The following is a 22,310-nucleotide window of genomic DNA, read 5'->3' on the forward strand; positions in this document are numbered from 1 at the left end:
AATGTCAGACAATCAGCACGTTGGTTTTGCATTTATAACTAACGTTGCTGATAGGAACAGAGATAGATGGAAAAGAAGAATATACTTTGCATAGTATGTTAGCATTATACCATGGAAGTCCCAAAAAACTCTCATCACCTTGCCCAATGGTTTTTGGGTTTTAATCTTTTTTAGTGGGGTGAATCTACACGTTTCAAGTAGCTGCTTTGCTTCTTTCTCTCACGCCAAAGTGAAACACGCAGTAGATATTCATGATTATTACGCAGCTGAAGAAGTAATCTAAATTGATCTCAAAGAACAACTGCCTCGATTCGGCAGGTTTATTGAATCAATTTGAGGGTTTCTTGAGTCAATGTGAGGAGTTGCAGACCACGATGTGTGGTTACTTGTGTCCAGAATGTCGAGCAAAATGTTGATAACTAATTACTGACAGATTTTCATTTTGTCCACAGTAGTCTCGATTCTGATACTGAACTTACCAGAGTACCACAACCTCCACGTCCCTTGAAATTCCAGGTTCTTTACAGAGAGATGATATACTACTTGGTTCTTCGTCGCTAAGACTTGTTTGGACAACTGCAGCACCTATCCACTGTGTTATATGTTGCTGTACACTTCCATCAACCCAGTTTCGATTGTTCGATTGTCGCAGTTTTGTTCCCGTCGAAAAGCAGAGGACGAATACATCTCAATACTTAACTCTATTAATGGACAAGGCTTTCTTTTTTTTTTTAGTGGCCTGTTATGTTACTATGGAGTGGAAATTTCAGTATGTGCAAGGACCGAAAACATGTTCCAGAAAATAAAGAAATGGTTACTTAATTTTTCTTTCGAGATGATAATTGGAAGTCACTAGTTCTTATACTTTGGCGCACTGCTTCTCCTTTCTGATGGGCAATGAATAAATGTAGCAGTCTTGTAGCTCAGTATTTGGTTGATAAAAGTTTATAATTTATGGATGTTGTTTTGCAGCAGTGTGTGTGGCGTGTAGCAAGTGACGATGGACTGGCACCTGAGTACTGCTTGGTGTCTGATGGTGGCGGTGTGGTTGTACGGCAGTGTAGGCCATGCCACTGGCTTCATCTGGAGCTGGAACAAGAACGTGAGCAGCGACTGGGGCAGCCAGGACACCCAGATCTACAAATCTGTCATCTCCAAGCCAATCTACATGCCTGACATCTCCGAGCCTGGCATCCAGAGGTGAGTCCCAAGCCATAACCATCTTCTGCAAGAGCTTCAACATTTGGGGGAGGCTTATCACTCAGCTGAGCTCCAGACCATACATAGTTACATATTAACACACAAATGAGAGGAATCACAAAACAGTACACCATCTCTGGCTTTGAGGTCAGCGTGGTGTGGGACTGGAAAGGAACTGGAAAGGAACCAGATATGCTCCTCAGGAATCTCTGTCTAAACGTTCTGTGTGTGCATGCTCAATGGAACAACGTGATGGGCAAGTAGCCGACTGACCACATCCTGGCCAGTTTCGCCATGTGGCATATCAGTGACTGTGTAAGCCAGGTACCCCAATGTTCACAGAGAAAGCTTGCCCATTCCTTATAACAGTTGACCAGACATGGTTGTGTTGAAATATTAAACTTGGGATTGTCCAAAGGAGGGGCAGTACCTTGACTCTTAAGACCTTCCTGATGTTATGGTTACTGCAAATTGCCTTTGATGTGTAGGTTCAAGATATCTTTTTGTATTCAGCGGCGCCAGCTTAGGATTCCTGCACTATCATCATCATCATCATCTTCATCATCAATTTCATCATCTCTACTAACATCATTATTACCATTGTCATACCCATTATCATTGTTGCCACATTATCATTGACACATCACACTATATTGGATCATCATTAAAATCATTGTACTTTACTGTGACTGGGATTTGACAAAAGATTGGTTGTGTCTCAAGGAAACAGCTGAGGCTATCTGATCAGCTTGGGGTTACCAACAACAGATGTGAACAGAAGACAATGCCGAGGAAATGGACAAGTGCAAATGGCACTACAAAGAAACAAGTCCAGCAGGTAATCTGTACAGAGACCAAGACGTAGAGAAGTGGAAACCAATAAGCAATGGTGTGTTGCAGCTAGCGATACATATGCTAGGTGAATATGTCACTGAAAGTGGTGCCACAGAGTGTCACAGTAGTGCTGCAATCACTAATTGCTCAGCTATGGGGGTGATGCACTGTGGCAAGGCAAACCCAGCAGCACATTATGCTGATGAGTGCGTATGCATCTGTAACTGCTGCACCTAGCAGCGATGGTCGAGTTCCATGTTCTCTTGTGGGCTTTGAAAGTTGTCTGGAATATCAGTCCCCTGAAATGGCCACGTATGATTGGAAACTTCTAATCCAATATTTGGGACGTGAACTGTTGATATGGTTCACATTCTGGCAATGAAGCTCGTTGGATTTTGTGAGGAACCAGAAGCATCCAGCATCACGCTGGGTTCCATGTTCTCTTGTAGGGTTTGGAAGTTTTCATGTGGAATATGTCACCAGAAATTGCCTGATGATGGAAGCCTTCAAGCCAGTGTTGGGAGGTGAACTGTTGGTATGGTTCACATCCCAGCAATGAAGCCCGTTGGATGATGTGAGGAACCAGAAGCCCGCAGTATCACACTGGGATGTGGTGACATAGGCGTCATTGGCTGTCTCTCTAAAGGCTGTGTGGAAACTCCAACCTACATTTCCATGTCTGCAGAAATTGCAGCTGGTGTTGTGTGGAGCACAAGTTATACCTGTGCTGTTGTAGGACTGACAAATGTGGCGTTTCTAGACCAAGGTGGTCTACCAGTCGCATTGTAGTCATTAGGTGTGGGCAAAGTAAGTGGACATGATGGCACTGCAAACCATCACATGTCCTCCCCCCCTTCCCCCAAGAGGATGCTCACATTGCTGTGTCTGGTGGAAATCGCCCAGCATTCTGGGTCTGGGGTTCCTAGGGCATCGGTGCCAGGAGAAAAAGGAGAGATTGTGGTTGTCTCCCATGGGGGAGCTCTACAAGGCTGTGGTCATGGATGGAAATGTTCCTATATGTGCTTAGGAACAATGTGAATGCAGATATGGTGGTGGCTGTTCCCATTGCTTTCAACAATTGTTGCTTAAATGTCCACACCGTAAACTGTGGTTTGCCATTGGAGGATGGATGAAATGGCGGACTAAAAAGGCGTTTTATGCCATCTGAAGTGCAGAATCGTTCGCAATCTGTCACTGTGAACTGGAGCATGTTCTCTGATACTGTAGTTTGGAGGAAGGTCTTCAGTGGTCAGAATCTGGATGAGCCCATTAATTACACAGTCCGTTTGGTGGTCGCCATGCTGACTGTATAGCGGTAATTAGAGCAAGTGTCTGTCACTATAAATCACAGAGAGCCCAGAAGCTGGCCAACAGAACCCAAATGAATGTGATCCCAGGGGAGATAGGGATTGGACAGGGAGCCTGGTGGTGTGACCTGATGCTGGGCACAAGTGGAACAGCAGCACACGTGGTGTCTACGTCATTGTCTAAACCAGGTAAATGTGTTGCTGCAAGAGAGTTTTAATCCGTGACATTTCCCTTTTCCCACCATGGGGTAGTTGTAAAACCTGAGGCCCTAGAGCTCCTTTGAGAGGACATCATTCATGACTGATATACAGTGGTAGTGCAAGCCCAGGTGCAGAGCTTTGAACTAGTGTTCTTTGAAAAGTACATGGCCAACCGATGGAGGTCATGGTGGATAACTTTTCCATAAGACAGGATTGCAGCACATGTCCACAGCAATTCGTGCAACTACAATGGGAAACCCATCCAGCGTTTCTCTGTTCTCTATCTATATAGAAACATAAGGTTTCCTATAAATTTCCTTTACTTTATGTCTATGGTCACCTTCTTCAGATCTGTTTTATAAAAACGTGTTCTAATGTACTGCAGCCATAGTAGCATGTTTTTAAAAAACAGATCTGAAGATGGTCATTATAGACCAAAAGCGGTAGTCTGATGACAAAAAATTTGTGACCATAGACGTAAAGGACCCCCCCATGAACCATGGACCTTGCCGTTGGTGGGGAGGCTTGCGTGCCTCAGCGATACAGATGGCCGTACCGTAGGTGCAACCACAACGGAGGGGTATCTGTTGAGAGGCCAGACAAACATGTGGTTCCTGAAGAGGGGCAGCAGCCTTTTCAGTAGTTGCAGGGGCAACAGTCTGGATGATTGACTGATCTGGCCTTGTAACATTGACCAAAACGGCCTTGCTGTGCTGGTACTGCGAACGGCTGAAAGCAAAGGGAAACTACAGCCGTAATTTTTCCCGAGGACATGCAGCTCTACTGTATGATTAAATGATGATGGCGTCCTCTTGGGTAAAATATTCCGGAGGTAAAAGCGGATCTCCGAGCGGGGACTACTCAAGAGGACGTCGTTATCAGGAGAAAGAAAACTGGCGTTCTACGGATCGGAGCGTGGAATGTCAGATCACTTAATCGGGCAGGTAGGTTAGAAAATTTAAAAAGGGAGATGGATAAGTTAAAGTTAGATATAGTGGGAATTAGTGAAGTTCGGTGGCAGGAGGAACAAGACTTTTGGTCAGGTGATTACAGGGTTATAAATACAAAATCAAATAGGGGTAATGCAGGAGTAGGTTTAATAATGAATAAAAAAATAGGAGTGCGGGTTAGCTACTACAAACAGCATAGTGAACGCATTATTGTGGCCAAGATAGACACAAAGCCCATGCCTACTACAGTAGTACAAGTTTATATGCCAACTAGCTCTGCAGATGATGAAGAAATAGATGAAATGTATGACGAGATAAAAGAAATTATTCAGGTAGTGAAGGGAGACGAAAATTTAATAGTGATGGGTGACTGGAATTCGTCAGTAGGAAAAGGGAGAGAAGGAAACATAGTAGGTGAATATGGATTGGGGGGAAGGAATGAAAGAGGAAGCCGCCTTGTAGAATTTTGCACAGAGCATAACTTAATCATAGCTAACACTTGGTTCAAGAATCATGAAAGGAGGCTGTATACATGGAAGAAGCCTGGAGATACTGACAGGTTTCAGATAGATTATATAATGGTAAGACAGAGATTTAGGAACCAGGTATTAAATTGTAAGACATTTCCTGGGGCAGATGTAGATTCTGACCACAATCTATTGGTTATGAACTGCAGATTGAAACTGAAGAAACTGCAAAAAGGTGGGAATTTAAGGAGATGGGACCTGGATAAACTGAAAGAATCAGGGAGAGCATTAGGGAACAATTGACAGGAATGGGGGAAAGAAATACAGTAGAAGAAGAATGGGTAGCTCTGAGGGATGAAGTGGTGAAGGCAGCAGACGATCAAGTAGGTAAAAAGACGCGGGCTAATAGAAATCCTTGGGTAACAGAAGAAATATTGAATTTAATTGATGAAAGGAGAAAATATAAAAATGCAGTAAATGAAGCAGGCAAAAAGGAATATAAACGTCTCAAAAATGAAATCGACAGGAAGTGCAAAATGGCTAAGCAGGGATGGCTAGAGGACAAATGTAAGGATGTAGAGGCTTGTCTCACTAGGGGTAAGATAGATACTGCCTACAGGAAAATTAAAGAGACCTTTGGAGAGAAGAGAACCACTTGTATGAATATCAAGAGCTCAGATGGCAACCCAGTTCTAAGCAAAGAAGGGAAAGCAGAAAGGTGGAAGGAGTATATAGAGGGTTTATACAAGGGCGATGTACTTGAGGACAATATTATGGAAATGGAAGAGGATGTAGATGAAGATGAAATGGGAGATAAGATACTGCGTGAAGAGTTTGACAGAGCACTGAAAGACCTGAGTCAAAACAAGGCCCCGGGAGTAGACAACATTCCATTAGAACTACTAATGGCCTCAGGAGAGCCAGTCATGACAAAACTCTACCATCTGGTGAGCACGATGTATGAGACAGGCGAAATACCCTCAGACTTTAAGAAGAATATAATAATTCCAATCCCAAAGAAAGCAGGTGTTGACAGATGTGAAAGTTACCGAACTATCAGTTTAATAAGTCACAGCTGCAAAATACTAACACGAATTCTTTACAGACGAATGGAAAAACTGGTAGAAGCCGACCTCGGGGAAGATCAGTTTGGATTCCGTAGAAATGTTGGAACACGTGAGGCAATACTGACCTTACGACTTATCTTGGAAGAAAGATTAAGAAAAGGCAAACCTACGTTTCTAGCATTTGTAGACTTAGAGAAAGCTTTTGACAATGTTGACTGGAATAATCTCTTTCAAATTCTGAAGGTGGCAGGGGTAAAATACAGGGAGCGAAAGGCTATTTACAATTTGTACAGAAACCAGATGGCAGTTATAAGAGTCGAGGGGCATGAAAGGGAAGCAGTGGTTGGGAAAGGAGTGAGACAGGGTTGTAGCCTCTCCCCGATGTTATTCAATCTGTATATTGAGCAAGCAGTAAAGGAAACAAAAGAAAAATTCGGAGTAGCTATTAAAATTCATGGAGAAGAAATAAAAACTTTGAGGTTTGCCGATGACATTGTAATTCTGTCAGAGACAGCAAAGGACTTGGGAGAGCAGTTGAACGGAATGGACAGTGTCTTGAAAGGAGGATATAAGATGAACATCAACAAAAGCAAAACGAGGATAATGGAATGTAGTCAAATTAAGTCGGTTGATGCTGAGGGAATTAGATTAGGAAATGAGACACTTAAAGTAGTAAAGGAGTTTTGCTATTTAGGGAGTAAAATAACCGATGATGGTCGAAGTAGAGAGGATATAAAATGTAGACTGGCAATGGCAAGGAAAGCGTTTCTCAAGAAGAGAAATTTGTTAACATCGAATATAGATTTAGGTGTCAGGAAGTCGTTTCTGAAAGTATTTGTATGGAGTGTAGCTATGTATGGAAGTGAGACATGGACGATAACTAGTTTGGACAAGAAGAGAATAGAAGCTTTCGAAATGTAGTGCTACAGAAGAATGCTGAAGATAAGGTGGGTAGATCATGTAACTAATGAGGAGGTATTGAATAGGATTGGGGAGAAGAGAAGTTTGTGGCACAACTTGACTAGAAGAAGGGATCGGTTGGTAGGACATGTTCTGAGGCATCAAGGGATCACAAATTTAGCATTGGAGGGCAGCGTGGAGGGTAAAAATCGTAGAGGGAGACCAAGAGATCAATACACTAAGCAGATTCAGAAGGATGTGGGTTGCAGTAGGTACTGGGAAATGAAGAAACTTGCACAGGATAGAGTAGCATGGAGAGCTGCATCAAACCAGTCTCAGGACTGAAGACCACAACAACAACAGACGTAAAGGAAATTTATTCTATATTCGGCACATTGTTTTATTCGCGACCATGTCGCAACTTGTGAAATAGAGCTTCCTGCTGGTCAGAGGGTCGATCTGGTCCCACAGGTGGTGAAACAGAGCTTCAGTATTTGTGTATTGCGCTGTGGGCTTGCATTTAATGGTATAGCACCGTGAAGTTTGGGGGAAAGTGACCAACACTGAAGCTGTTTTGCTGTCTGTTCTGCAAGACTGGAGCGTAGCCTGATTAGTTCTACCATGGGTTTGGGGTCTGTAATTAAAGTGAACGTAGCTCCAAACAGGTAAACATGTAACTTCTTAACGGCAAAGACAGTCGCTAAAGCTTCTTCTTCTATGTGTGAGTAGTTATTGTGCTTAGGTGTCAGCATCTTTGACGAATAGTCATTCTTCCTATACACCAACATTGCATCAGTGCTGTATGGGGAGGCACCTGTGGTGAGAACGAGTGGATGCGATTGTCAAAAGGGTTAAGGCAATGTGATAAGCACAGCATTGGCTTCATTCTTCCGCAACTCGCTTAGCTGATGCATGATAAGGGTTGCCTGAGGTAGTAACTTAAAATAATAATTCACCTTTCCAGAAAAAGCTTGCACCTCCTACAAGTTTTGGGGACGAGCTGGAGAGTCAATAGGTGTGACATCGTGATAAGTGGGTTGGACCCTTCCGTTGTTGACCAATTTTTGAGGTATTCCACTTACTCTAGGAAAAGCTGGCGTCTGCTAAGCATCACTTCACTCTGCGTCACATAATGTTGTAAATATGCTCCAAAGGTTTTGCTGGTGACTCTGATGCTTAGCATCCGTGACAATTGAGCCATCGAGATAACTGGTGCAAGTAGATACTGACCTTGACAGCTGTTCCAGGAATTACCGAAAGATTACTGGAGCACTTGTATTTGTACAAATCGAAGGGAGTGTTGATAACAATGACTCCTTGCGACTCCTCATCCAGTGGGATCTGCCTTCTCTGCTCACAAGTTTTGTGAGGAGCTCTTCTGGAAGTGGAACAGGATACGTATCTACTTGTGTTTGGGCATTTATTGTTGATTTGAAGTCGTTGTATAGCCGGAGGGAGCTGTTAGGTTTTGTTACCACTACCAGTCGTGTGGTCCAACCGCTGGTTTTATTTGATTCAGTCTCCTCAAGACTCATGGTGTCGATCAAGTGATTGCTCAATGACAGTCCATAAGTGGACTGGATTGGGCCGTACTCAGCAGGATCCAGGCAACACATCTGGATGCAAGGAGATGTGAACCTGGAAATCTGTGGAGCACCTCAGGCCACGTATAAAAGTGGCACAAAAGATAGAGTTATTGGAAGGGAACTGTCTCAGAGACGACCTGAACCTCAACCTTGGAAAATCCAAACAACGGGAAGGTACCCAGACCGAAAACGTTTCCGACTGAGTGACTAGCCAAGTGATCTTTTCGTCGAGTATGTTGACCATTAATTGATCCCAGAGGAAATTGAACCGTCACTTTACGCTACCAAGGGTGGGGCTAATTCTGGGGAGCTTAAGTGGCATAGGTTTGGAGGTTCACCAAGGAAACAACAGTTCCTGTGTTCATCTAGAGACAGACATCTTTGCTTGCAGTTGAGACATTGGTAAACAACTTTATAACAAAAGCATCGTATGGGGCTATTACTGCCCAAAGTTCATGCACTGTTCTTTGACACTTGTGGAGAACTGGGTACGATTACGGGGAGACGTCCATTTTTTCCGCAGTGGGTGCAGTGTGCCCAGCAACCCAGACGCTTACACACACAGGTGTGCTGTGAAGCAGTCTGGGCATGATGGAAGGCCATGCTTCCCACATCAGTCATATGTGATATATTGTTCAAAGACTATTGACATATCTGAAGCTGATGGATCATGATGCTGCCGTCGGGTAAATGGTTTACAAGAAATTTGTGTTCTTGGGGCGCAATGGGATGTCTGGACTGCTGTCACCTGTGCTCAAACCATGAGGTGCTCATTTGCTGCCTGCACGATTAAAAAAAAAAAAAAAAAATGCGGTGATTGTGAAAATATAGTCCAATGATGGATTGTGTAGCTGGGGACTGACGTGTGTTCTTCTGGATTACGAGCTAGATGGACCACTACATCTCGAAATAAAGTCTGTGTATGAGGTTTTGCATCCGGGAATGTGAGAGCAACTGGATTTAAGAGAGGAACCAACTTCTTCAACAAGGGAAACGTCTCCAGGGAAGCCCAAGAAAGGAAGCGTGACTATTGGGGAGCGTCATCAGTGACCTGAATGGCGAAGAAATGGTGTTTCAGCCACTGTAAATGAGTGTTCCGATACTCTTTGGCCTCTTTAAAAGATGGAAACGCAGGTAGACAGCTCTGTGCCTAGGAAGTGACTACTGCTGTTGTTAGTTGGGTACTGTTAATCTGCAGCTGATACTTCAAAAGCTGAATATCTTGTTGGAGCTAGTCAGTTTGCTGCTGCTGCTGCTGTTGTTGTTGTTGCTGCTGTTGTTGTTGCTGCTACTGTTGTTTTTTCTGCTGCTGCTGTTGTTGTTGTTGCTGCTGCTGCTGCTGCTGCTGCTGTTGTTGTTGTTGTTGTTGTTGTTGTTGCTGCTGCTGCTGCTGCTGCTGCTGCTGCTGCTGTTGTTGTTACTGCTGCTACTACTGTTGTTTTATGCTGCTGCTGTTGTTGTAACTTCTGTTGGAACTGCCGTTGGAACTGCTGCTGCAGAAGTGGCTGTTGCTGTTCCAAGAGTTCCACGCGTTTGGAGTCCATAGAATGCTGCTAACGTTTTACTTCGTTGCCAATTATTGTGACCGGTATTTGACTAAAGACTGGGAATGACTCGAGGAACCAGCTGAGGATGACTTACCAGCCTGGTGCTTCCGACAGTTGATTACGGAGTGGAGACAGAAGAAACCAGCAAGAAAATGGACAAGTAAAGGTGGCACTAGAAACAAACAAGTCCAGCGAGTTATCTATAGAGGAGCCAAGACGTAGGGAAGCAGAAACCAATGAACAAAGCTGCGTTATGGCTAGCAATACAAATGCAGTGCAAATACACCACTGGAAGCAGTACAGGCAGGCATACGTCATCTGGTCTGGACAGTAAATCTACAACGAGCTTATCGTAGTATCAACCCTAGGTCATAGCCGACTGCAGTCATGAGATGATACACGTGGTTTGGCATCTCGTGTGTTTGGTGTTGCACTGGGTGCAAGTCTGATCTACGTATAATTCAACGTCAGAAGGTACTGCCTACAATCGAAGCAGTGTCACTGGCCTCTTATACTTGTCATGGTCGTTGGTCCTTCTCTAGATGGTGGATGGGGGGGTTCTGAAAGAGTCAGGGCTTGGTGTACAGTCTTGTCGCCTCATGTTGGCACCTTTCAAGCACGTAGGGCTCGACAGACATGTTATGGAGGTATGCGCTGGGAAATTGTAGGGCACTTGGAACACTTCGTGCAGGATTTTTTTCTGGAGGGCACATAGACGCTTGATGTGGCTAGCAGCTGCATTTCCTCACACCTTACTGGTGTATTTCACGATGGGCCGAATACTTAGCCTGTCGATACAGAGACCACAACTTACTGACAGAGGAGACCTCTCATTTAGCAGCCAATAGAGCATGTCAAGCCGCTGTATTGTTTGCTTAAGCACATGAATAATTTGCTCCTTCCATCTGAGATTCTGACGTAAGAAGACCCTTAGATATTTCGAGGATTTGGTCTTTGATCCATTCAATTGGATGCCCAAAGGGCACAACACTGGCAACCGCTGGTGGATGACACTTGGTTAGGCTCATGCCTTGCTTTTGGCCGCACTGAAACCAGCACTCTAGCTCATAGCCCATTCTTCAAGCTGGTGCAAGAAGTTGCAGTCAATGATGCACAGCAACTAGCCACGTATTGCGTGTATCATTAGAGTACACGGTGTTGACGACTTGTGGTGACTTTGGGAAGTCTGCTATATTCAGCACCACACCTAAAATGGAGCCCTGCAGCACCCCGGCATAAATTTCTGTTTGGTAAACATCCCCTATGCAGCACGGACAATGAATGTGTTGTGGTAAAGACAGATGCACTGAAAGTGAGGCCACAGTTTGGAGGTACTTAATAGCACTGCTGTGAGCATTAACTGGCCAGTGAGGGGTCTGTGGCGCTACGGCAAGGCGGGACTAGCACTGTGACGAGGCAGTGTGCCCACTTATGCGTGTCACCTAGCAATGATTGTAGAGTTCCATGCTCTCCTACAGACTTTGAGTCACCCCACTGGTGTAAGAGAAGTATTCTCCTCAGCTCCTTGCAGTAGATGCTGACAAAGAATTCACCAGTGTACGATCATATCTCAATGTCCAACAATTCTGTTTTTGTCACCAGGAACAGAATCATTATCATCTGCCATTTGACATGCGCTGCGAGCTAAATTCCTCCTCCAGATTTCTCTGCAATAAGGCCATTTCATGTTTTATAATGTGTGGGGTGGAGGGTATGTCGAATACCAACAGTGTTTTCAGCCTTTCGTGTTCCATCTGCCCATATCACATAAGAGAAAGTACTGTCATTAAGGCTCCGAATGAACTCTAATTTCCTTGACATTTTTCGATCGTGGTCATTATGTGAAGCATGTGGAACTAACATCTTGCCTCACCCTTCATGGAGTGTAGGCACCCATAATCACTTGTCATAGTGTTTTAATTATGTAACTCATAGTATCTTAAATATAAACCATCTTTGTGGCTACCGAACTGGATATCTAACTTGCTGTTTCTTAATGTTCATATTTGAGGTGTGCATCTCATTGCTGCAAATTATCTCCATCTGAAAGAAAGTCTGGGCTATTCCTATGTTAGGAGCAACTTGTCACATTAATAAAATCTAATAAATGATGTGGCCGAAATGAAAATGTACTTAATAACTTATTAATATGAACCACAAAGTTGGCATTAACAGTGAACCGATTCAAAACCAACTCCGATCAGCTATTGCCGTCATTGCTTATATAGCTTTTACCAGTCAAAATTTGAATTCATTCATTATTTCAAACAGTAATTTTGAAGTTTGCAATTAAAAATCTCATTAGTTTTTCAAAACAGATTACAAAATTTTGATCTAAAATTTGTTACACTCTATCCAGAATAATAAACATACTGAAATATTACAGTTATCATCGCCAAATTACATGAAACACCTTTCTACAATAATGTTGGATTTAGACATCTTAACAACTTTTTAAATACAGGTTTGACTTTGATATTTACATGAACCCTCCATCCTTAAATTTAGCTGAACAGTAGTTACAATTGTGTGAAAGTTATTTTATGTGTTCAAAGTGACCCCATTGGCAGCCAATAACATCGATGCTGTTGACCTGTTTACCGAACTAGGGCTGTCTATGTCGCTGGTGCGATAGCCGTACAGGATGCCTCAATGCTTTCTTGTAGCTCATTCAGTGTAGTTGGCTTCTGTTGATAAACTTAACTTTTAAGGTGCCTCATAGGTAGAAGTCAAGAGGTGTAAGGTCTGTAGACTGCAGTGGGCAGTCAACGGCTTCTGTTTGAACTATCTGTTGTCCACTAAGATTTTCAACCAAGTAGGCTCTGACCTCTGGTTTAGAGGTGGAGTACCATCTTGTTGTAGGTAAAATCTTTCATTCCCAAACACCTCTCGGATGGCAGGTAAAATCGATGTTTGCAGCACATGAAAATACGTCTCACCAGTAACAGCACCTTCAAAGACGAATGGGCCAATCAAACTGTGCATTTACAGACCACAGCAGACATTAACACCCGGTAAATTAACATGTTTGCCCATGTGAGTGTGAGGATTTTCAGGAGCCCAGTACATGCAGTTGTGATGTGTTACTGCGCCATTCAGCTTGAATTGCACCTCGCCAACAGATAACTGTCTCCGCAAACTGTTCACCCTTCACAAAACATTCATTCAAACCACTCACAGTACTCCATTCTTCAACCTGGGTCATCCTTGTTCATAGTCTGCAGCAATCCTGGAATGTACACTTTCCTCTTTGCAGCCTTCAGAATTTGTTACACACTTTCATGTACACCCTGCTTCTCAGATTTTTGAGGTGACCTAATAAAATGTTGCAACACAGCTACGCTGCAAGCTGGGCATTTTGATGAATTTGGTTGGCCAGACCTTTCCTTGTACACATTCTGATCAGTGCTGTTCGCTTCATATTTATTACAAATATGATAAATTGTTGTATGAGTTGGTGGTTGAGTTCTGTAAACATTACGCCATTACCATTGTCCCTCCCTCATGTTTTTGTACTTCCAGTACCACTTCAAAACAGCCTTGCATTGCTCAGATGACAATCTTACTTCCTTCAGTGCTGCACTATCATGTGCTGGAAAACGGGAGTGCCAAGAACTGGTGAGGAAACAATGTACGTTGTTACTGTGCAAAATTGCAACAATATGCCATTTGTTCCAAAGATATTAACTATCAAAGAGTATTTACATTTTTCTGAACTCCTGTGTGTCTCTGTTATTAATCCTATTTTGTAACTGGTCCAGTGCGATAAGCAAGCAAAACTCAAAAATCAGTCAACAAGTGTGTTTTGTAAGCAACTTCTTTTATGGGTGAGTTGTATTTTCTTAGGTTTCATCTGGTAACCCAAAAACATTTCATCAATAGTTTTATGAGGTAATTCCACTTGATGCTGGCGATGCTTCTTTCTACATTCATCTCTTACATCTGTATCTTTGTTGATGCAAGAGCTAAGAGGATTAATGATACATGAAAATTACATACCACCATATGTAGAAAACTTCATTTCGCTGTCTGGAACCGTTCATTGAAATCACTTTTTATATAGTGAACAGCACACCCCTAGTTTCACAGTCACTAAGGGTGTGAACGATGGTACCTTTACAAATGACGATGTTGCCTTTTTGAACATGGCGTATTGAGTTCTATCTGCTAGAAAGTCCTGGATACAATTGCAGAGATGGCCTGTCTTCCATGAATTCTGTATTTTATTCACTAAGCGATGGTGGGAACAGTATCAAATGCCTTTGGGAAGCAAACAACACATCTCCCTGGGTGCCGTATCTGCTCAGCCTTCTGAATGTTATGGGCAAACACAATGAACTGAGTGAGACCTTAGTTTCTCCCAGTGTATACAAAGTTCAAATAACTTACAGGAATGTGACCAGGTGATGTTGTCGATTACTACCGATATTACAAGAAGTACACACCCTGTCATTTTCAAGGCAAAACTGCAGCAAGTAAGCATTGTCTAAGTAAATTTAAAATCTCTCTCTCTCTCTAAACACAAGCACCACCACACAACCAACAACGGCCAGTGTCAGAAGTTATCAATAGTGAAAGTTAATAACCAATGGGTGAGGTGGCATTAATGCTGTCCCTCTGTTTTTTGACAAAGGAGAGAGTAGTGTCATGCAGAATTTAACCAAAAGCCTCCATCATTACTTGCTCATTTAATTTCACCTGCTATCTTATTAACACTTTCCCAATAGCTGCAAGTGCATTCCAGAATCTCAGTGTTGTTGTATTCCTAGGATGATCAATGCCAAGACAATGTTCTACAATAGCAGTTTCGCTCAGCTGTTGTAAGCATGAGGTTGGGTTGTTTTGGGGGAGGAGACCAAACAGTGAGGTCATCGGTCTCAGCGGATTAGGGGAGGATGGGGAAGGAAGTTGGCCATGCCCTTTCAGAGGAACCATCCTGGCATTTGCCTGGAGCGATTTAGGGAAATCACGGAAAACCTAAATCAGGATGGCCGGACACGGGATTGATCTGTCATCCTCCTGAATGCGAGCCCAGTGTGCTAACCACTGTGCCACCTCATTTGGTTTGTAAGAATGTATGATGCTTATGCTCAGTACGCCAGTCCTAATAGTGTAACCAGTATGTGACATACCACACATACGAGGAATATGACAGACACCCAATCCTGTTGGAAATTCTCCCTGCATATTATCATCACTCACGTGGTACATGGTTGGTCAGTAGCACAATGCACTCCGATCTGTCTTTCACTATAACCAATCTGATGAAAGGTGACCTCAAGATGGGCTAACTCAGCTGACAAACTCTCAGGGTCTGAGATGAAGTGGGGCCTTTGAATTGAGGTACAAAGTACCCACTTCACACTGAGCCAGATGGTGACAACCATTAGCCTATAGATACAAGCAGTGTGAGTAGGCTTCCTATAAATGAAATTTCCCGATGTACCATCAACCAACCCCCAGACCAACAAATCAAGGAAGGGAAAGTATTCATCCTTTTCCCCTCCATCATGAAATGAATATTCAGCTGGGCTGAATTCAAGTATTTTTAAAATTCTCACTGTGCACAACAAAAGTGTCACGTACGTATCTGAAAAAAACACATAGGTTTCAAGGTTGCCAACTCCTTGAAACCTTCCATAAACAAATTGGTGATAGGGGCTTCCCATCAAAACTCTATCTGTCTACTCATAGTGCTGGTCATAGAATAAAAAGTAAGTGGAAGTGAACACATGTCGAAATGGGTTCATTAATTTGACACCAAAGCTAACTTCAATCAACTGTAACGAAGCAGACAAATGAATACGAGTGAAGAGACACACCACATCAAAACTTAGTAGAATATCACAATCATTCAAATGCATTCCCTCTAATTGTGGTAAGAATTCCACCGAGCTCATAATGTGACACTCAAACTGACCTACTAGTGTTCTCAGCAGGTGCTTTGTTACATGATATGTCATAGCACCAATATTACTTACGGCCGGAATAAGAGGAACCCTTACCTTGTGACTCTTCAGAAGGCCATATAACCAACCTAGGGGAAACTTCACAGTAAGAGCCGATTGTATGTATTGTATTGTATGTTAACTGGGGACCTATAAATGACGGAGAGGCTCCACCCCCACCGCAGCTGCAGTGGTCCACAACCCCACGACGACTACCGCAGTCCACTTAACCCCTCCATCGCTCCACACCGAACCCAGGGTTATTTTGCAGTTCGACCCCTGGTGGACCCCCGCCCCCTCCACAGGAAACATCTCACACCAGACGGTTGTAACCCCTATGTTTGCGTGGTAGAGTAATGGTGGTGTACGCATATGTGGAGAACTTGTTTGCGCAGCAATTGCCGACATAGTGTAACTGAGGTGGAATAAGGGGAACCAGCCTGCATTCACCGAGGCAGATGGAAAACCGCCTAAAAACCATGCTGGCCGGTTCACTGGACCTCAACGCAAGTCCGCCGGGTGGATTCGTGCTGGGGACCAAGCGCTCCTTCCCGCCCAGCAAGCCGTGCGTTAGACCGCACGGCCAACCGGGTGGGCAGTAAGAGCTGACAGTCTCCTACAACAAGGAACGTTCTTCTTTCTATCAACAATTTTTTTGGGGTCAGTGCTGATCTTGTGATACACTGAATTAGATAATAAACAGTGCATCTTTCGAACATAAACCTGCTTGTCCAAAACAAGTGTAGCATTTCCTTTCTGCAGGTAAAATAACAAAGTATGGATCAGTTGTTAAGTGAATGTAAAGGGCACCCCTCTGCTGCTGTTCAATTCTGTGGATGGACGTACCTCAGTCAACATATGACATGCCTCCCTCCTAATAAAATCAAACACTGGCAAACGCTTGGGAATCAGCGCAAAATTTAAATAATTCCCTAATGTGGATAAAGCTGTGTCGTCAGAAGCTTTCTCGGCGAGATCTATTACAGGATGTCAATTTGTAGTATTAGACTGTGAGCCTTTGAAACATTCAGACTATGCCAAATGCTAAGCAGTTAAAGAATGAAAATTTTAGTCAGACTATGACCCTGAAACATCACCCAGCCAACCCCAAGAAAAATCTGAAATTTTAGTAGCTATCAATAAATGAAGCCAAAACAATTCTTTGGAAAGAAAAGCTGACTGTTGAGGAGTAATGTATCCTCTCATGAACAAGAGCTAGGCCAACACGTTGTGCAATATAGTGCACAGCTTTGCCAAATGTTGGAACATTATTTTAACTGAGGTTTTCCATTCCGTTGCACAATCTTTACTTGCTGCATTTTTCTTTCAAAATGACAAGGTGTGGTCCTATTGCAATATTGCCAGTTTTTGATCATGTTACTTGGCTGCATTCTTGTAAGTTATGTGAACACAGTGAATAGTGTTTCCCAAGACCTCTGTTGGCAGAATCCATATTGACTCTATACAGGGTAAACCTGAAATGCTGTAAAAAAATTTCTGAGGTTGTTCAGAGATATTTTATGTATATTTTGATATAAGGGACATGTGGTCTTCAATGGCTCATTACATGTTAATTGCAGTTTGCTTGATTTCTTGTCCTTGTTTATCCTTGTATCTGCATAGCACTGAATATGCCCAACAGTTCAGATGTTGACAGTATGTTCTGTGGATCTTGTTTGGAAACAGATTTGTTATATTCACTCACAGTACTTCAAGGCAGATGGGACCAAGAAGGGACAGGAGGGGTGGTGGCTTCAAGACCTCATTCAGCAGTCATGGTGCCAGTGTCCTCGATTAAATTCTGAACACCTACGCAATGTCTCATTAAGTGAGGACATATGACACACTGTTGATGGTGATCCACCCATCAGATGTGGATGTTAAGCTCAGCGGCTCCCATGGTGCTATTCGGCTATTCGATAGGAGTGGGTTGTCTGCTGGCAGTGGGCTTCACAGTCTCCCTCCTGCCATCATCATCCAACACATACATGACACCACACTATACACAAACCCATTACAGTGACCTACACTTAACAATTACACTTAAACAACATGTAACACTCACATTTTGCACAGGAAAGGTCCCTACCGGTGTGAAGGATAGAAAACAACTACCTTTCCAATTCAAGTGGCCGAATATTCCCTTTGGGTCTTCCAGCCTTTCGTGCTGTATGACTTCACTTGCTGTTGACAACAGTAATGCTAAGTTTACTTTCCACTCTTGGGCTTGTGTTCTCTTTAGCCTGGTCCTGTGTCTGGCAGTGATTGTTGGTACAGAAACTCTCTGTCCGAACAGGCCTTGTTAGGCCCAACGGTACTGAGTGGCTGCCGTGTCATCCCCAGCCCACAGGTGTCACTGGATGTGGATATGAAGGGGCATGTGGTCAGCACACCGCTCTCCTGGCCGTATGTCAGTTTACGAGACCGGAGCCACTACATCTCAATCGAGTAGCTTCTCAGCTTGTTTCAAAAGGTCTGAGTGCACCCCGCTTGCCAACAGCACTTGGCAGACCGGATGGTCACCCATCCAAGTGCTAGCCCAGCCCGACAGCACTTAACTGTGGTGATCTGATGGGAACCAGCATTACCACTGCAGCAAGGCCGTTGGCTTATTGCACAGAAAGTGGACAAAAATACACATATAAAAAAAAGTTTTGCATCACCCCGGTTCGCAGAACTCCTGAAGATAGACGTTGATTGTGGATATTGTATCACAGACACAGTTTCTTTGACTGTTCAGAGATGTCACCAAACCCATCCAAAGATGTAAACAACCATGCACGAGCAGCACCTATTAGACGGAGGGGGTCCGACAGCCGATCAGTTCCCGTCATTCCACCAGGAAGGAGGTACATGGCTCATGTTGTCTCTAGTTAAACCATGCCTAGACAGTGAACACTCTGGTTCAATCATATTCACATTGTTGCTTTGTGCCAGAAAGGGCTCTCAACAAGGGAAGTGTCCAGGTGTCTCGGAGTGAACCAAAGCGATGTTGTTCAGACAAGGAGGAGATAAAGAGACAGGAACTGTCGACGACATGGCTCGCTCAGGCCGCCCAAGGGCTACTACTGCAGAGGATGACCACTACCTACGGATTATGGCTCCGAGGAACCCTGACAGCAATGCCACCATGTTGGATAATGTTTTTTGTGCAGTCAAAGGATGTTGTGTTGTGACTCAAACGGTGCGCAATAGACTGCATGATGCACAACTTCACTCCTGACGTCCATGGCGAGGTCCATCTTTGCAACCACAACACCATGCAGCGTGGTACAGATGGGCCCAACAACATGCCCAATGGACCACTCAGGATTGGCATCACATTTACTCCACCAATGAGTGTCACGTATGCCTTCAATCAGATTATCGTCAGAGATGTGTTTGGAGGCAATACGGTCACGCTGCACGCCTTAGACACACTATCCAGTGAGTGCAGCAAGGTGGAGGTTCCCTGCAGTTTTAGAGTGGCATTATGTGGGCTGACATACGCCGCTGGTGGTAAAGGCTGTAATGGCTGTACAATACGTGAGTGCCATCCTGCGACTGATAGTGCAACCATAATGGTAGCACATTGGCGAGGCTCTGAGGGATCTGTGTCGAATCACCATTGAGGAGTGGGACAAACTGGACCAAGAGTGCCTTGATAACTTGCGGATAGCATGCCACGATGGATACAGGCATGCATCAATGCAAGAGGACGTGCTACTGGGTATTAGAACTAACGGTGAGTACAGCAATCTGGACCACCACTTCTGAAGGTCTCACTGTATGGTGGTACAACATGCAATGTGTGGTTTTCAAAGCAATAGAAAGGGTGGAAATGATGTTTATGTTGACCTCTGTTCCAATTTCATGTTCATGGTATGGAACTCTCGGAAGTGAGGTGATGCAAAACTGTTTTTGATATGTGTATGAAAACATCAAGAACACAACACCTTACACACCTAATATGGTGTAGGAAAAGCATTGGTATTTGAAACAGCTTCCCGTCATCACAGAATGCATAAATACAGTTGCTGTATGTTTTCAAGGGAATCTCATATGATTTGTCCTACAAAATAGTAACAAGTTCTGGGATCAATGATGGAGGTGGATAGTGATCATGCACCATTCTCTCCAAAGTAGACCACAAATGCTCAGTGATGCTGGTGACAGTGGTGACCAGGGAGAGGTGAAAATTCATCCTCATGCTCACGGAACCAGTCCTGAATGATGTGAGCAGCGTGAACAGGAGCTCTGTCGTCTCGGAACACAGCTCGCCATTGGGAAACAAATACTGTACCATGGGAAGGACCTGATAAAGTGGTCTTAATCCTTGGCAGTAACACAAAGAAGCAGAGTAACCACGGGGCCCATGGAATAGCGTGATAAGACTGCCAAAATCATCGCTGAATCTCTTCTATGTTTTACTTTTGGGATGTAAACTGAGCCTGAATATTGATTTCAGTGTCTTTTCATAACTGATCAATCTACACATACAATGTTGAGCATTTTTCTGTAGCATCATATCAGCTTGAAAACCCTGTATTCAGTATACACTGGCTGCAAGATGTGAGGAACACTTCCTGTAGCCTTAAGAGCACCCTGTGCAAACTAATTTTGGTGAAACTTTATGAGGGGCTGTCCACATTCTAACCTTGAAATCTATATTTAATGCCCATCACAAGAGGTCGGGAATAGATGATTTGTAAAGCTAATGATGTAATGATGCTTTTTGTTTCAATCACAGGAGAAATAGTAAGTATGACATGCAACAACTTCCTTAACATACTGGGTGCTAGAGTGTGATCAAATATAATTTTTGAAGAAAACACTTCATTTGCATGGGAAAGTACATATAAACACCTAATAAGTAATATAACAGTGATCTTTCTTTTTATGCTTTGGCCACATCTTCACATTTCATATATACATTGCAGGAATCTGGAAGCAAGTAAAATGCAAATAAAGTGTCAGCTTCCTGGCTACACTACATGTCAGTCATCACATCCTACTGTGTGTTCAAAAAGTCTTGCCACAGTGCCGTATTATTGTTAGCCGTGCGTGCCATATGATTGTTCACCTGCCTGGGTTTTTCAACGAAACAGTAAGCGCAGAACGATACTTCAGTGATATTCTGTACCCATTCATAGGAGAACTTGTGTTAAGTGAAATATTGAATGGTTATTTTCAACAAGGTGGTGCAGCCACACATACGGCTTGCGTTTCAATGACACTGCTTGCTGATGTTTTTGGTGATTCCATAATTTCACAGGGACTTTGCCCTCCACGATCGCCTGACCTAACACCACCTGACTTTTTCTTCTAGGATGTATCGAAAGCAAATGTCTATAAAAACCACCCAAAATCCATTGATGAAGTGAAAACTGCAATATCTGCTTTCAATGCTTCTGTTACAGAAATGTTACAGCTTGGGTTTGGAAACATGATTAGACAAATTGAATTGTGTATTCAACAACAGGGGGGACACTTTCTACATTTAATGTGAAAATTTGTAAGTAAAAATGAATATTCAATAAATTAACAACTTGTATTTCAATGAGTTTCATTTTGGTATATTCACTGCAGCATGCGGCACGCGCGGCTAACAATCGTACGGCACTGCGGAGAGACTTTTTTAACACCCTGTAGGATCCACATTTACATTTGTTGGCTTCACCAACACAAAACTATATGTTTACCTTCCAAACTAACCTTAACATCAGGATATGCTACAGATGTCTGTCATCACTCGGCAGTTCTGCTTTTGAGAGACAATTGTTAAAAATAGTTCATCACAGACAGTGCAAAGTGCTGTATATATCAATACAAGAAATCCCGTAAGCAGCAGAAACAGAAACTGAAGAATGGACTGTTCACAAAGTATGATTAAGCTGCATAATTTTGTCACCACAAGCCAGACTTGTATTTTGGATGATACCATTAAAAAAAAAAAGCAGCTGTTAATTGGGAACCACTTACTATCCTCTCATTGACTGCTTCTAACGTGATATGGAGATGCATTGCAAACACCTGCCCTATATCATGAAAAAGTACTGTGAACAACCCTTTGTAAAGTTTAGATATTATTTGTTTGCTACTGTTTCACTTACATTACTTAAAAGCAGTATTGTAAAATTAGTAAAAGTGAATGGAACAGCTATATAGCATAATATCTACATACCAAATGGTGGCAGGAGAAAAAACACATAAAAGGTATTACATATGAAGGCTTTCGGAGCCAGTGGCTCCTTCTTCTGGCAGAGGAGTTGAAGGGGAAGGAAGAGAGGTGAGTTTTAGGAAAAGGGGTTGAATTCAGAAAGG

General features: G+C 43.2%; 1 protein-coding gene and 1 pseudogene across 2 annotated transcripts in view; one reads left to right on the forward strand and one right to left on the reverse strand.

Moving 5' to 3' along the window:
• The window catches only part of LOC126106503 (uncharacterized), a 154,187-nt gene that overhangs the window by 35,411 nt on the left and 96,466 nt on the right, over positions 1-22,310 (forward strand). For both annotated transcript variants that reach the window (XM_049912820.1, XM_049912821.1), the window contains exon 2: positions 973-1,200. In XM_049912820.1, the coding sequence (XP_049768777.1) occupies positions 1,001-1,200 (200 nt within the window). In that variant the 5' untranslated portion in view covers positions 973-1,000. The remainder of the gene's footprint in view (positions 1-972; positions 1,201-22,310) is intronic.
• Positions 18,499-18,616, reverse strand: LOC126106943 (5S ribosomal RNA; annotated as a pseudogene).

Source organism: Schistocerca cancellata, chromosome 10, assembly GCF_023864275.1.
Source record: "Schistocerca cancellata isolate TAMUIC-IGC-003103 chromosome 10, iqSchCanc2.1, whole genome shotgun sequence".
Lineage (NCBI taxonomy): Eukaryota > Metazoa > Arthropoda > Insecta > Orthoptera > Acrididae > Schistocerca > Schistocerca cancellata.